Here is a 15,232-nt window from a genome sequence, read left to right as displayed (position 1 = left end):
GCTTAGCAGATGATGAATTACAGATAAATAACCTCTCTTCTAATAGTAGCCTCTTTTCATCAGTTCGTGGAAGTTTAAGTAGAATTCTCCAAGTCACTTGTATATTGTATTACATGTTCAGCAGAGACTACTCAGGTACCCTCCCAAAACAAGCATCAGAACTGAATGCCAAAGTTGTGAAATAATTACTGCTCTGTGAATTTGAGTGGCTACTTGCAGGTCTACAGATTTATAAACAGGAAGTGTGAAGCTATGCATTCATACCTGCTTTAATCATATGACAGAGCCCTAAAGCCATCAAATACTGGCTGACATAACAAGTCTCGCTGTATAATCTAGACTGTCTCAACAGTGGATCCTATTCATTCTGATAGCTAAAAGAAAAGAAAAAAGAAGGCTGAGAGACATCTAGGCATTTTCATCACATGCATCTGAAAACTCAAAGCTCCTTAAACAGAAGGACACAGGTTTATTTTCCTAGAAAACATATCCTGAAAAACGTTCATCTACCTATGGTGTTCAAGTACCGTTTTTCAGATATGAGAGAATAGAAAGTAGAACAATTGCATTCATGGGATATAGAAAGAAGAGAATAAACCACTAAAATGGTTCCCTGATCATTTTTCCTAAAACCACATCTGGGATTTTAAGTTAATTTCATAGTCTGGAGTAATAATAAGTAGTCTTCCATGGGCTCAAGGGCTGAGTCCATGGATTTTGTCACCAGGTTGAGATAAAGACAACCTCAAATAGATGATTATGTATTTGCACAAGTTTTCCATCATCCTTTTGTCAGATTTATTACATCTGTATGCTTGAGGATGTTAACGATCAGACACCAGATATATATGCCTTGATTTAAATAAAACAAACGTAGCTATTTTTCAAATTCAATCACAACACAAAAGGTCATTAGCAAGATTAATCCTCTGCACATCACGTAACATTAGTCATTATTAGAAAGCATACTAACTAACCTTTTTATGGATTAAAGCAGGTTTTCACTGCTTTGACAGGCTTGTTGTGCTGCAATTGGTAGCCTCTTTGAGAGACACAAACAGAAAAGAAAACTGTCTTCAAAAACTACTATTTCATGACCTCTCCAGAGACAAATCCTGGAAGATTGATACACCTGCAAGTTTTACCTCAATATTAACTGGCATTTTAACTGCATGCACATTTTTGAAAGACGGCACTGGTTTTGTTCTTTCTTTTTGCTCTTTTTCCTCAGAAATCATTGTGCACAAAACAAAACACAATGAAACGGATCTATCAGCAGCCACTCATTTCTGCAAACAGTATACTCACTGACCACGCTGACGTTGTGGCAGTTCCCCCTTCTTCCATCCTAGCATACGTGTAACAAAAATTTCGCCTTGCTTTAAGCGGAAATAAAACCCTGCCTTTCTCTCTGGCACAAATTCAACAGATCCATGATTATTCACTGATATTCCTTTTGTTTAAGTGGTTATCTGACTGAATATTTAGCATACACAAGCTGAAAATGGCCTGAGTTAGCATGACCTGCTCTAAGTAGCATTCACAGAAACTTTGACTATAGATTCTATAATCTCATAACTTTAAGTACCTTCATAAATTTACGCTCAGTCTGCAATTATATTCTGAAAGTTACTTAAGCAGAATACATTAATGGTCACTGGAAAATACATTCCTTAGGGATCTGATATAAATTGGCCATCAATACCGTGTAGACACCTCTTTCCTGGGGAATCCTTATTAAAATATTCTATACACAACACAGCATAGCGCAGGAGCTGCTGTGCTGAAGCTATTACAAGAGTAATAGAAAGTTGTTCCTTTTATAAAGTTTTATTGGCCCAAAGACAGCCCTTTAAGGAATGAGGTGTCAAGGCTGCCAACAGAACAAGTAAAAGATAAGGCATACTTTAGAGCGGTACCTCTTTGGCATAAGGCAAGGCATAACACCGGGCAATTCTCAACACTGGGCAATTCTCAGGAAGAGCGAGCAGGCAGACAGCCTGATGAACAGAAAGGCAACAGAGGAGTCAGAAATCAGAGACACACGTTGGAAAAGGCACCAAATCAAAAAGGGATACTGACTGAGCTAGGGAAGCCTGCCTGACTTGTGGCACTGCCCTAGGAAGAAAATTGCTGTTGAAGCTGAGGGCTAAGATAATAAAAGCAACAAACTGTAGAGCCACATTACCAGTTTATGCCACCACAAACTTAGTTTGATAAAATAACCAATAATCTTACGTCCAATTTGGAAGGAAGCACCTCTTTTACTTCACCTGTAATGACCTGTCCATGAATTTCACCTCCTTACAAAGAAGTCATCCTCAGAAGGAGGTCTACAGGGTCAGAAAGAGCTCTCACCACAAGTTCACAACCCATACCTTTTTCCACAGTAAAGTAGCGCCTCTGGCTACTATAAATAAGATGACCATAATTTGGCAATATTCATAACAAGAGAAGAGATGTCGAAAATAGCATCCCTTACCTTTCACTCCCAAACTAGACAACCAAACGCAGATTTTTACAGGGCATGAGGGGAGAAAAGGAGACTAACAAGACTCAGTGTGACCTGCACTGGTGGGCACAAGACAACTTCATCATGCCCATCCACATGACCACGTCATCCACAGCATAGTCAGCTAGCTGTCTGTGCCAACAAGCAAAAAAAAAAAAAAATTTAAAAATTGCAGTACAATCTCTCACGCTCCAGGGTGAAAAAGGGCCATTAACACTCGACTGCTCTCACATTTTCATCTCCTTGAATAGAAGTTACACTTTAGCTAGTTATTTATATTGTGAGAGTTTAACCACAAAAACTCTCCTCACCTTCACATCCTTTAGTTACTCCCAAAATGGAATTGAAATAAAAAAAATTGCAGCCATTCACAACCTAAAAGTGGGCCTTATTTTCTGAAGCTTACAGAACCAGCAGCACTCATTGCATTTTTCCAGATATTCCGAAGAACTGCAATAAAAACTAGTGTGTCAAAAATACAATCACAACATTCTGAATGATTACTACTTCTACATGTACAGTCAACCACTACTGATTACATATGAAGAATTTGTACAATATCACCTAATATAAAACTTCCTCGGCATTTAACAACCAGGACACAATGTTAAGAGAAGGTAGATCTAATTGGGCATAAATACATTTGACTTTCTTTTTTTAATGTTTATGTTTATCCATTATCACTGTTTGCATCCACAGAAATGCCACACGTACCAGCATGGTTCTGTGCAAGTAAGAATGGCCTAACAAGTAATGTTTTGATAACTAGCCTGTTTTATACATACAATGATTCACTGGTTAAGTAAACAACATAGTTATTTAGCAAAACACAAATTTATATTAGAGCGCCTAAAACAACCTTTCTGTTCTCCTACAGAACAACAGTATTAAATGCCTCATACGGATAGAATAACATCAAAGAAAAATATTACATTCACTGTGCAAGAAATAATTTTAAATAACTTTTAAAAATTCAAACTTATTTTTATGTCAAGCAAACTTTTAATTATGAAACATCCAGACCAACTTCCTAGATTTTGAAGCAGTATATGAATTTAAATCTAACTTTAAAGTTCAAAACATTTGGGGTTTCTTATTTATAAAGTTTGGCGTATACACCTTGACCAAATGAATGTATTTTCCACCAAAGAGCTTATTTCAAACACTACCTGCTATATTCAACTTCACACCTCTACCAAGCTACATTTATGACTCCTCTAAAAATACATACACCTATGCTTTTAAAGACTCCCTATACGTTCACTAGAAGTGAAATTCTTCAAGGCTGTTACATTTAAAATCTGTAACGAAAGTGAGTTTGAATCATGTATTTGTTTCTTCTGCTTGACAGTATGTTGCTCCATTTCCTATTTGACATGGCATCCCTCAGAGGGTCCACCAGAAAAAAAAAATATTAAAAATTATTTAATAAAAATCCCATTTCACATTAATTTGTTTCTCCTTCAGTTAACACTCAGTGTTTCTACCCAGTTTTCCTTCATAAATCATTTCACGCTTCTCAGATGTAAGCGGAAAGGGCAGCCATGTATTGGTTTGAGCCAATGAATTTTATCAATGCTTTAAATATCAAACAGGTGAACTGCTTTAACTGTCTGTACTACATCACACGAATGCACAACAGAGCAACAATTATAAAAAACTACCCTCCCTGCTAACCATTTACTGTTGAAAATTGCTGTCCCTCTTTGTCCTTGGACTTGGATATCAGTTCTAGAGCGAGGTAGCTGACAGGGTGTAGCTTGCCTTGGAGGCCTGCAGCTCAAATATTCAGCGTTTAGCTTGTTTATGTTTTCCCTTCGCTAGTTCCTCTTTAAATTCTCCAGGAGGAATCTAGAAACGGACTAAAACAGCAACGTATATCACAAAACCACGCACGCAACATCCATCTTCCAGCCGATGGGATGCCGATGGGTGCTCCCCATCGCGGAGAGCAGCAAGTAAACACGAGGAGCGCCGGCGGCGGGCGCTGACAGGCAGCGCGGCCAAGTCCTGTCACACCGGGATGCCACAATTTCCCCCCAACGCCGGTTTTCCCGGCCGGGAGAACCGGCAAGCGACAAGCAAAGGCGAGGCCGAGGGCTGCCAGACGGCGGGAGGGTCTGGCGGCATTTCCCTCAGCCCCCCGCCCGCCCTCCCCGCCTCAAGCGGGACGGCACCGGCTCCCCCCCTCCCCCCCGCCCCGCCGAGGACGCGCAGGGGGCCGGGAAAGGAGAGCCCCCCCGCGGCTCCTGCCCAGGCCCCATTATTAAGGCAGGGGAGATAAATAAATAAATATGGGGCGGGGGGGGGGGGGGGGGGGGGTAAGGAGAGGAAGGGGGCGGGGAAGGAGCCTGAGGCAGAGGAACGGCGCAAGTGCCTCAGCGCCGGGGTCTGTCATGGTGGTGCGAGGAGCCGCCAGCCGCCGCCTCGTCGCGCCTCAGGCTGACAGGGGCAGAGCGCCCCCCCCCCCCTCCCGCCGCTTCCACCCCCACCACCTCCCCCCCTCCCCGCCCCGCCGTGCCCTCCTCCCCCCCTCTCTTCCTCCGCCCTCACCCCTTCGCAAGGCCTCGTCGTAGCTGAGGAAGCCGATGCGAGACTCCTTGGCGCCCATGATGCCCCCTCAGTCCATGGCCTCCCCCGCCGGCCGGCTGGGCGCCGCGGAGCCCGGGCTGCGCCGTTAGCGACTCCGGAGCGCAGGGCGCGGGCGGGGGGAGGCGGGGCGGGCCGGGGCCACCGGGGGGAGGAGGCGGCCGCGCGCCCTCCCCGCCGCCGCCTCCATGGCGGGTCACGTGAGGAGGCCCGCCCGCCGCCCCGCGTCACGTGATGGGAGGGGGGAGGGCTGTCCTGGCTCGGCACCGCCGCCCTTGGCGCCTCCTAACGGGCGTCGCGCGCCGAAGCGGCGGGGGCGTAAGCGCCCCGCGTCACGTGACGCCCCCGCCTCCCGCCATAGGCACCGGCTCGCGCCTCCCGCCTCCCCCGAGGAGAAGGGGGCGGCTGAGGGCGAACCGGGGGGACAGCGCTCCCTTCCCTTGGGATAGTGAGGGGCCATGGGGCTCGAGAGCGGCGGGCCGGCGTCTCGGGCACTGCCTCAGGGCCGTTGAGCGCCCAGCCGTGCCACTCAGGGTGCGGAGGGGAAAGGGCCTGTGAGGGAGGGCTCGCTCTCCCTCCACACGCAGGCTTCGACATTTGGCGCTTGTGAAAGCGTCGCCACTTTCCGTCGGTGCGGACACGTTCGCCGAGGGAAGAGGGACAAGGCCGCAGTGCAACGGGGAGCCGGGTGAAAGGGCCGCTCTCCCCCATAGCGGTCCCGTGTGTCTGCACTCGGCCTCAGCCCTTCACCCCCCTCATAGCTCACAGGGGACCGTGGCTCTCCTCAGGAAGCCCTCTAAAGAGAAGGGCTGCAAAGATGGGGTGACAGTAGGAAGCTCCTGTTCCATTAAAATGTCTTTTCAACGTCCAAAACAAAAAAACACGGACTGAATCGTAAAAGGATCCAGAATACCGCTGTCCTTTGCTGTTCTTCAGCATGTTTGCTTTTAGTATTCAGTCCAGTACTTACACAGAATGGGAGGATTTCCCAAATGGCTTTGTTACAACATTAAGCCTGGTAACATACCCTGGGTCACTCCCGAGCAGAAAATAAGGAGTTTGAAAGAAAACATTGATTTCCAAGGGCAGCGTGTTCCAAGGATTGTTCCTGCGCAGAAACAAAGCCTGTGAAAACAGCAGTTGCAAGTCATTCCCTGAGCTACGGTTTCCGTACTGAATGATCTTGCCACATCAGAGCTGGAGAAAGGTCAAGCCGAAGTTACTTTCTCGCTGATGTAAGTTCACACATAGGTATTTTTATAGCAAACATTCCAAACAAATTTCATATCTGATACGCAAAGCCAGGAATGCTGCTTACAGAGAAGCTAGCTTGAAGGCCAAATTTCTACTCGTGTAACACTACTACTAAAGTGCAAAGACACCACAAATGAATTGAACTTTGTAAATCTCCCTTACATTTTTTTCTGCCATCCTCTGAACTATTATCTTAGATTTGTCACAAAGAATATAATTATTACAATCAAGCATAAAATCTGCCACAAAGGACCTTTTGCCTCTCTGGAATATAGACTATGGGGGCAAGGGGGGAGCTAAAGTGCTTTCTAAAGATAAAAATGAAATTGTTGGGAACGTACTTCACCCACCAGCCACTTGTTACATATTTATCTTTTAAAGAGGGTATAATCTCCCTTATATCCTCTTATTCCTACATTACCTTTACATATCTCGATGTAGTCCCTCACCCAAGCAGCTTTCAATTTAGATACAATATAAACTCTTTAAAATATTTGAGAGAATGAATTCTACAAACATGGCAACATGTCAATCAAAAGCATAAGTTGGCAATATTAGAAACAGCTGGAGAAGTCTGTTTTATCTTGTGATTAAATGAAGTATTCCAACCCCTAACGGTGGTATTCATTATGCCATGCTCCATTTGCAGCTGAGGAGATGTGGTTTAATTCCTGACTTCAGTGTGGTATTCCTGTGTGACCTTATGTCTAGTAACAATCTTCTAATATTTTGGTTCCTCCTCTGAATTACAAAGATAACGATACATAGAGAGTCCCGTTTTGCTTGGAACAAGTTGACCTGGGATACAGCCAGACCCAAACTGGCTGAGCAGTTACAGAAAGCAATTAGAGCAGGAAGCAACCACAATGGTGTTGTAAGACAGCTTCACACCAATTTCTTCTAGTTTTTGTGCTGGTTTCTCCATGGGTATTTATCCTTACCTCACCTTCCTTATGTCTCTTACTTTCAGTAACAGCAAAACCCCAAGTAGCAAGGCACACCGCAGAACTGACATTACACTCCCAGGCCTGTTTCATCTAGACATACAGGAGTGAAGGAACCTGCCGGGACAACAATTCCTATCCAATACAGTTGCAACCACCACAGTTTATAACTGCGGTCCTCCATCTACTCAATTCCATGCTGCGACATGGATGAATTACCAACATCCTTTTCTGTATATTTACAGAAATCCATCTATCTCTTCAGCTTTCAAAAAAACTTTGGCAAATTAAGCTCTTCTAGTTGCCCCTCTAAAAGGGCGTTATTCCACCAATTCTTAGCAGACTCCCTCTATGCCAGTTTCAGATCACTTTTTCAAGTATGGATAACCAGACGTACTCAATTTTCAGCTGAGGCCTCACCAGTGCTTTGCAAAACCATTCAATTTTTATCTGTTATGTCTTGAAAGAACCTCTGCTTGTAGCATACACGAACCCTGTTCTCAGGCAGCAGAGACTATTAGGCAGTGTAAGGTTTTTAATGACAACTGGTTCGCTTGCTAAGTCATAAAAAAACGAATGTCTAAAATTACAATAACAAGTCAGATCCTGCCACCATCCCTGCTTATAGTCACAAACAGCTGACTTGGTATTTGATGCAAATGAGGAAGCAGAAACTTCTAGTGAGATCCTTCCTCTAGAAGAAGGAAAATGGATTGGAATGATGGTTAACAATCCATATTTTTAAAAATGCTTTCCAAAGTCATTAAAAATAAGTATTATATTAAAGCTTGCTGCTTTTCACAGCTACCTAAGTTGTGTAGCCTTGCATTTTTTATGACATTTAAAAAAATCCAACCTAAAGTGACATCTCTCTTATGTCCCAGAGCTACAAATGATGTCTAACAAGCAGTAGAATTTTGTTTGAAGAGTGCTTTAAAATAATTTACTTGATCCATTGTATGCACCATGGCTTGCGCCAAATTTAATAACAAAGATATTCTAGATTGGAAAATCAGACTGGAGGCTTACGACGGCAGTGTCTTTGTTCAGATTAAATTAAGCATGTTCTCAAAGGCATTGAAGCAGGAACCTAGAGATAAGACTTTGTATGCTAACCATGGATTAGATCTGGCAGTAAATTTTTAATGAAGCCTTATTGGGGAGCATAAGATTCTAGATGTTGCTACTATTTAATTGTAATGTCAAAGGTAAATCAAATTAAGATGCAGTGAATTTATACTTGTATTAGATGAATTGAACTCCCCTGGTCTGGTGGAAAAGCGCTATATATGCAAATCTAACTGTAACTGGCCACGTGTCCTTTTGATTGCTGCGATTTATTTAATTATTCGCTAATCACAAATTAATTCATAAGCACTTCACAAATATCTTTAAGTATCTTTGCATCATTGTCAAGTATCTGCGGAAAAACAGACGTTTACTGCTGCACAGAAGCTGCAGGAGGCTTGCAGCAATGTTGCCTTCTTGACAGAGCAGCTGGCAGTCACCAGGAGGGTGGTTGGCAGTCCACAAGGCTACAGGGGTTGGGAAGAAAAAAAGTCACACAGACTTCAGGCTGAGGCTGAAGTGGGCATCTGCTAAGGAGAAGGTGTTTTGAGTTGCATGGAAAAGGCCTGAACTCAAAAGAGATAAGGCAAGTAATTGTGGAACTGCTGCAGTGAATCGAAAACAATTCTGAGAAGAGCGGTACAAGTCCCTAGGATTTCCTGATTTAAAATTCACTGAAAGCAGGAACCAAAAATGAAAGTTCTAGGCACTGCTCTATTACTTGCCTCTAAATCTATGCCTCTCTTTCCCCAATAACTGTCTCCCCCCTCATCCTGGAATATTATCAATTTTTTTAAGTATTGGTTGTTTTTGGCAAACTACTTCAAAATGGCTTATGCTATTCTATGTAAATGCTGCACTCTTTTCTCCAGAAATTTGCAATCTTTGCAATGTTGAGGATGATATAAAAAATATACAAAACATTAGGCTACTCTTTAGTATTTGTACTTAATATGAGAATAGGAAATAGGGCTGAAGGGGTTTTCAGCATAAGAATGAAAAAGCATCCAGAGAGCTAAAACTAAAGCCGAAACTTCCAGAAGTGTTGTATAGAAACTGACAGCTCAACAGGCAAAAAAAACAGATAATAGCATGAGGGGATGAGGAATTGATAGATGAATTGGAAAACTCACATCAAAGGCCTAGGTCAAACAGAGAAGAAGGGACCTCAAATTTTGTACTTCCACAAAATAGTAGCCCATAGCACCAAAGATTCTCCATATCTCATTAATATTATCCTATAATTATTACTTAGTTTTTGTAGAGTAGCTTCGTATTATTATTATGGATTATTTACAAAAAGCAGAATTCTGCTAAAAACATGCAGTGGATCATCTTTAGGAATTTGTATATTAGGAACCCAGTAAAGGAGTTTTCTGGGTTTTTATTACTCCAGCAAGTGAAATTCTGGTCATCAAAATAAAATTTGTGATTAGGAAAATACATAAGCATCATGAATGCTCAAACAATCATTTAGGGCTTAATTCTTTTCATGTCAAAGGTCAGCACTGCAGTCTGTCCTCTATTTAAGAAACCATTCCTTGTCTGTACTGATCTGCTCCAAGCAACAGGAGGCAGGGAGGGGAAGTCCACCCCAGGCATTTAAACTTGATAAAACTTAAAAAAAAAAAAAAAAAACACAATGAAAAAAAACCACCTAACAAAAAACCCGCACATAACAAACCTGAACAAAAGCACAGTCCCATGCTAGAAACATGTAGAAAACTTAATTTTCTCAAATGGTCACAGAGCAGATACATAAGAGTAGAATTTGTAATGGCTTTTAATGGATTCTGGTCAGACAAGCCCTGCTCACTGCACTACAATTTATTCTTTTAAGACATTTATGTCCTTTTGAAATGTAGATTCCAAATCTCCAACACAGACACAGCTAACAGAACCATCTTCACCCGTCAGTCTGCAAGGAAACTTGGTAAAGGACTGTAAGAGCTGATTATCATCTGTAATTTGCATTTATGGCCACCAGTGAGGATTCGAGACACACCATACTAGGCACTGTACAAACATGAGACAACTTTTACCCCTTGCTGCTTCACAGGCAGTCCTGAACAGAGTGCAGCAGAGCACATCTCAAATATTTGAAAAGAGCAGAAGGTGGGAGAGATATCAAGGTGCAATAAGAGTATTTGCAAACCGTAGGCCTGCAGTGTTCATAGCTAAGTGGTTTCATATCTTTCTAATTATAATGAACTGAGGAATTAGAAAAATACCTCGAATTATTATCTGCCAATCTAATTCTGGCATTATCAGAGGGAGAGGGGAAAATACAAGACGCTTCCTCAGAGAACAACAGAACTACATATGCAAATCACAACTTTTATCACATCCCACATTTTCTAGGAAACAAGTGGTTTAGAATAGTAGTCAGAGGATGACATTCGCTACAGATTTATACAAAGCAGGAACAACAAAAAAAAAACAACAATCCAACAGATTCTTACCAGGGCCCTCCTATGTCACTCTGTTACCATATAAGCTGTACTCCCCATGCTATTGCCAGCATGAACTTTGTAGCAGAACATTTCAGGGGAAAACACCGTGGCTTTTATGGTCAAAGCTGAATTAAAAAAAAAAAAACCAAAACAAAAACAAAAACAACCCCCCCCCCCAAAAAAAAAAAACACAGAGAAGAAAATGAATACTTACAGAATTCAGTTTTAATAAGCTCACTGTAACTAGCAGCAGCAGATAAGAAACTGAAGTCTTAACATTATCTTTCTCAGGGCGCCCCACCCTATTTTTAATAAATTTTGTGTTTACTTTTTAACCACAAATACTGAAACAGTATTTCTGCAAACTCTGTAATCATCCCCCTTGCTGACAGGACATGTTAATGAATGCAGTGGTCACCAGGGTTGCAGTGTGGTATAACCAGGGGACTCAGGGTGAGCTGCTTTGGATTTTTCCCCTCTTATTTTTGGTACAAGGGCACTTTTTACACCTACCCTATAGATACCCACTTCCCAGCACTCTCATGACTTGTTTGAGCAGTTACCCTTCCTCACCCACCCTGACACTGCTGCCTCTGCCATAACAGCCAGGCCCTTTACCCCTGGGGCTGGCAGTCGTCCCCTGCTACTTCCCGGCAGCAGCAGACACTTCATACCCTCCTCTTTCTTGATGAGTCGATACCACACAAGCATGGTGGGGAGGCAGGAGAGAACAGTGTGTCCCTCTGCCTGCCCCAAAGGGCTGAGCTCTAGTGACACTACAGCATGGAGGTGACAAATACTGCTACACAGGCAATGGTGACAGGAGACCTACAATGCACACCCACTTATAGCAAAAACCATACCTGTATATCAGGTTGCAGCAGATATGGGAAGAGGGGTTTGGACAGCAGTTCCCAGTCCTCTACAGGAAAAGACAGCAAGGGAAGTGGAAGCATCCCACAGGCCTTATTTGGGCTGTGAGATACCTCTGCTTAATCTTGCCACCCCTTTATAAGAGAATTAATTAATATTTTTGCTAAGCCACTTCCCTCTGGGTGTTCAGGCAGTTCACAACAGGTTTAAAGCCACTCAGAATTGCTGCTTATATTACTACTCAATACATATTTTCAGCTCATGTTATTAATAGCATTATCTACACAACCAAAGAAAATGAGGTACGTCACCCGCATTCTTAGCTATTTTAAGATTTGTGGGTAAGTGATCCCCTACTTCTACTGCAGTTGCCTATGAAACACACAGAAGAAAACACCATAAGGCACCTTCCACTCTTGATGTTCTCTTAAGTAAAGCTTCCCTGTGTGTGGAAGGGTGATACAATCACACTTGAAGCATACAAAGAACAGTAAAAAAACCTTTTTTTCCTGGCAGACTTTGCTGACATTCCTCCAACCTAGAAGAAACAAGGTGCCACAACTAATGAAAGTCACAAGGGTAAGTGTAATGTATTAGAAATTTTTATAAATATCACATCCTTCCTGATTTTCTGTCAACCTGTTTGATTATGCCATATATGGGGAAAAGTGTGATAGAATTAATCAGCCTGCTGGAGTGAACGCTAAAGGAAAAGATGAGCTTTGGCAAGTCTGTTGCTAGCAATGAAAAACTGTGACAAAAAAAAAAAAGGCAGACCTAAATCCAGAAGCGTGTCATTCAGAAAGTGAGACATGCTATGATTTATCAACGTAACAAAAATTGATGGGAACATAGATCTCCCATTTCAAAGTGTTGTCTCTGTGTAGATTAAGAGTAGTATCTGTCATCAGGAAACAATGGGAAGAGAAATATGTTTGATAAAAGCAATTCCGTATTCTCTTGCAGACAGAAAACCACTGTGTCGTTGGAATGGAAGTAAAGGATTTCTCTGCAGTTCCATCAGCAGCAGCAGAAAAAGTGTTGTGACAAGAGGAAGTGCAAATAATTAATAACAGAAGATCAAATGAAAGGAGAGGCTTTGCAAGAAGTGACTAACGTTTACTCCCTTTCAGACGAGTCCAAATTGCACTGTAGAAAGAGGATGCTTGCATCGCCCCAGAGTGCAGCAGCAAACCCAGTGCACAGCAGGCAGTGGCTTACTACTGTGGCACAACAGGGCAACTTTCCCTTTCAAAGAAAGAGCTTCTTTCTTCTCAGCTCAACAGCTGCTGCACACAGGGTCTCCAGCATCTTAGCAGTTTGATTGTTGTATCTAGAAAAAGCAATACCAAAGCATAAAACATGTTACAGCTTCATGAATGTTTTGCCAGCAGCTGATACAATAGAAAGCACATCTTGAAACAGCAGGGCAGTGGAGTAAAACAAAAACCATGGAGCCAGTACTGTCGTGTCATTTGGCACATCCTTGCACTTCCCTTAATTCTGTTTCAGATCTTGGAAGGGAAGGCCAAATCATCTTATTTACTAATTAAGGTTTAACACGATTCAAACGCTGAACAAAGGACATCCCCAAATAGAGAAACCTGCCAGCCTTCATGACCTTGCCAACAGACTGATGTCTCAGTTCAGTGCTTTCACAACACAGACAGTGAGAGAACTCTGGACAACCGCGTATACAAACATGTATGCACACAAGCGCACGCACACATTTTTATGCTGGTATGCACACATTACCACTGATTGTCATCCAAAAGTTACACCTCCCCATTTGAGTTAAGAACACTCCAGACACCCTACAGATAGCGGTAAAACAAACAAACAAACAAACAAACAAACAAACAAACAAACAAAAACAAACAAACAAAAAAACAACCAGACATTAAAACAACAGACCTCTGTTTTATGGTGTGAAATGGCTATTGATAGTAGTTAAGGATTTTAAAGTTCTTTACCAAGTAGCATTATGTAAGATAGTATCATCCCTGTAATCTGTCCGGAGTCAATGAAGAACTGCTGATCAAGCCAACAAGGCAACTAAAAAAGGTCTGACGGCTCGCCATCTGCTCAAACCACTACATCACACCTCATTCCCCCAAATGCAGCAATAAGCCACAACAGGATGCAGATGACCAGATTGTTTAGCTGTCACTTCAGCTGAACATGCAGTGGCTGTTGATGTGTTACAGTGGACTATCAAAACCAAGCACAACATATCGCTGCTGGACAAAGAGCTCCTTCAACATTATGCCTTGCCATTTTTGTGGATTGATTGTACCCATGCAGCAAGGTAAAGCACCAGGCATTAATCAAAATTTTGCCTACTATATTAAGTATTTGCATGTGTTGTTATTATATAAAACATACTGTTTAATGATCCATAGAAGCCTTTGACACTCATTCTCCCTTTGGTTAGAAGCCCAGCTACCCCTGTAAGAGCTTTTGGCCTAGCAGCTCCTTTCAGCTACTATATTAAAAATTAGGCCTGGAATATTGAGTAGAGTCTTGAGCAGATTCTTAACAGTAGAAGACAAGTTCCGAGTAGCTGGAGGTTGCCAAATTGTTGCAGCTTGAAGAAAATTGGTACATTCGAGGAAGGGAGCAATTTGAAGTAGTTACATAGCAGTTGGACACCATGATGATGGGCAAGAGTTTCTCCTCTCATTTCTGTTTCTCTTATCACTCCCCAGCTGTTTATTCCACTTTCAGGTAGTTTCAATTTATCCTTCCATTTTTACCCACACAGTTAACTAACAGCCTTCTAGCTGAGATTCTGCTGGTTTTAGTGATGAGGTACCAGCTGTGCATCCCTGCAAGCTGGTGCATATCTGACCCTGAAATTTTCTGTGTAGCCAATCAAAAGATGCCTTTAAAGAGTGTTTCCTACCTCTCGGAGAGCATGTCTCAATTTTTAGCATTAGATATATATCACTTTATGGCATCCAAAGCATTGTGCGAACATTAGCCATCCAATACCAGAAAAAAATCATTCCTCTCCCAGCCCATACCCTGTTATTGTCTAAGTAACAGTTCCTCCATCCCACTGAAGGCAGCCTAGGGATTTCTTTTTGCTTGCTCCTCTGCAGGAATATTAAAACAGAATGAGAATGAAGATAACTGTTAATTTTATGTCACAGCTAGGAAACTGAAGGTCTTCAGATCACACTTTCTCCTCAGTCTTTTAATTGCAAAATTATACTTCAAGATTTGATACAAGTTTCTCACCTCCCTACTTTCAAGCTACTAGCAAGCAAAACCAGACAAAAGCTTACTTTTTTTCCCCTAATCTGCAGATCCTGCACAATGCTTTAATTTCAAATAGGTAAAATTCTCCTAATTACTAGCATATTCTAAGAGCCCTTGTGATTTTACAGAGAGCTATGTCAAACTAAACCAAATTATAGGTCAGAATGTGTCAATATTTTCATCATTATCACTAATTCCCTTTGTGGTTTATGTCCCCCCAACAAGTGTGTTACCAGGTTCTTTGAGCCTCTGGCTAGCATTGCTCAGCTGCTCCA

At 42.3% G+C, this 15,232-nt stretch overlaps 1 protein-coding gene across 1 annotated transcript in view; it reads right to left on the bottom strand.

The window, feature by feature from the left end:
* Window positions 1-5,150, bottom strand: part of USP32 (ubiquitin specific peptidase 32) — a 79,057-nt gene extending 73,907 nt beyond the window's left edge. The window contains exon 1 of the mRNA XM_082493330.1: window positions 5,066-5,150. Within this exon, the coding sequence (XP_082349456.1) occupies window positions 5,066-5,123 (58 nt within the window). The 5' untranslated portion in view covers window positions 5,124-5,150. The remainder of the gene's footprint in view (window positions 1-5,065) is intronic.
* Window positions 5,151-15,232: the final 10,082 nt, after the last annotated feature.

The sequence above is a fragment of the Vanellus vanellus genome (genome assembly GCF_965231255.1).
Source record: "Vanellus vanellus genome assembly, chromosome: 19".
NCBI lineage: Eukaryota > Metazoa > Chordata > Aves > Charadriiformes > Charadriidae > Vanellus > Vanellus vanellus.
This window is presented reverse-complemented; position numbering and strand designations above follow the sequence as displayed.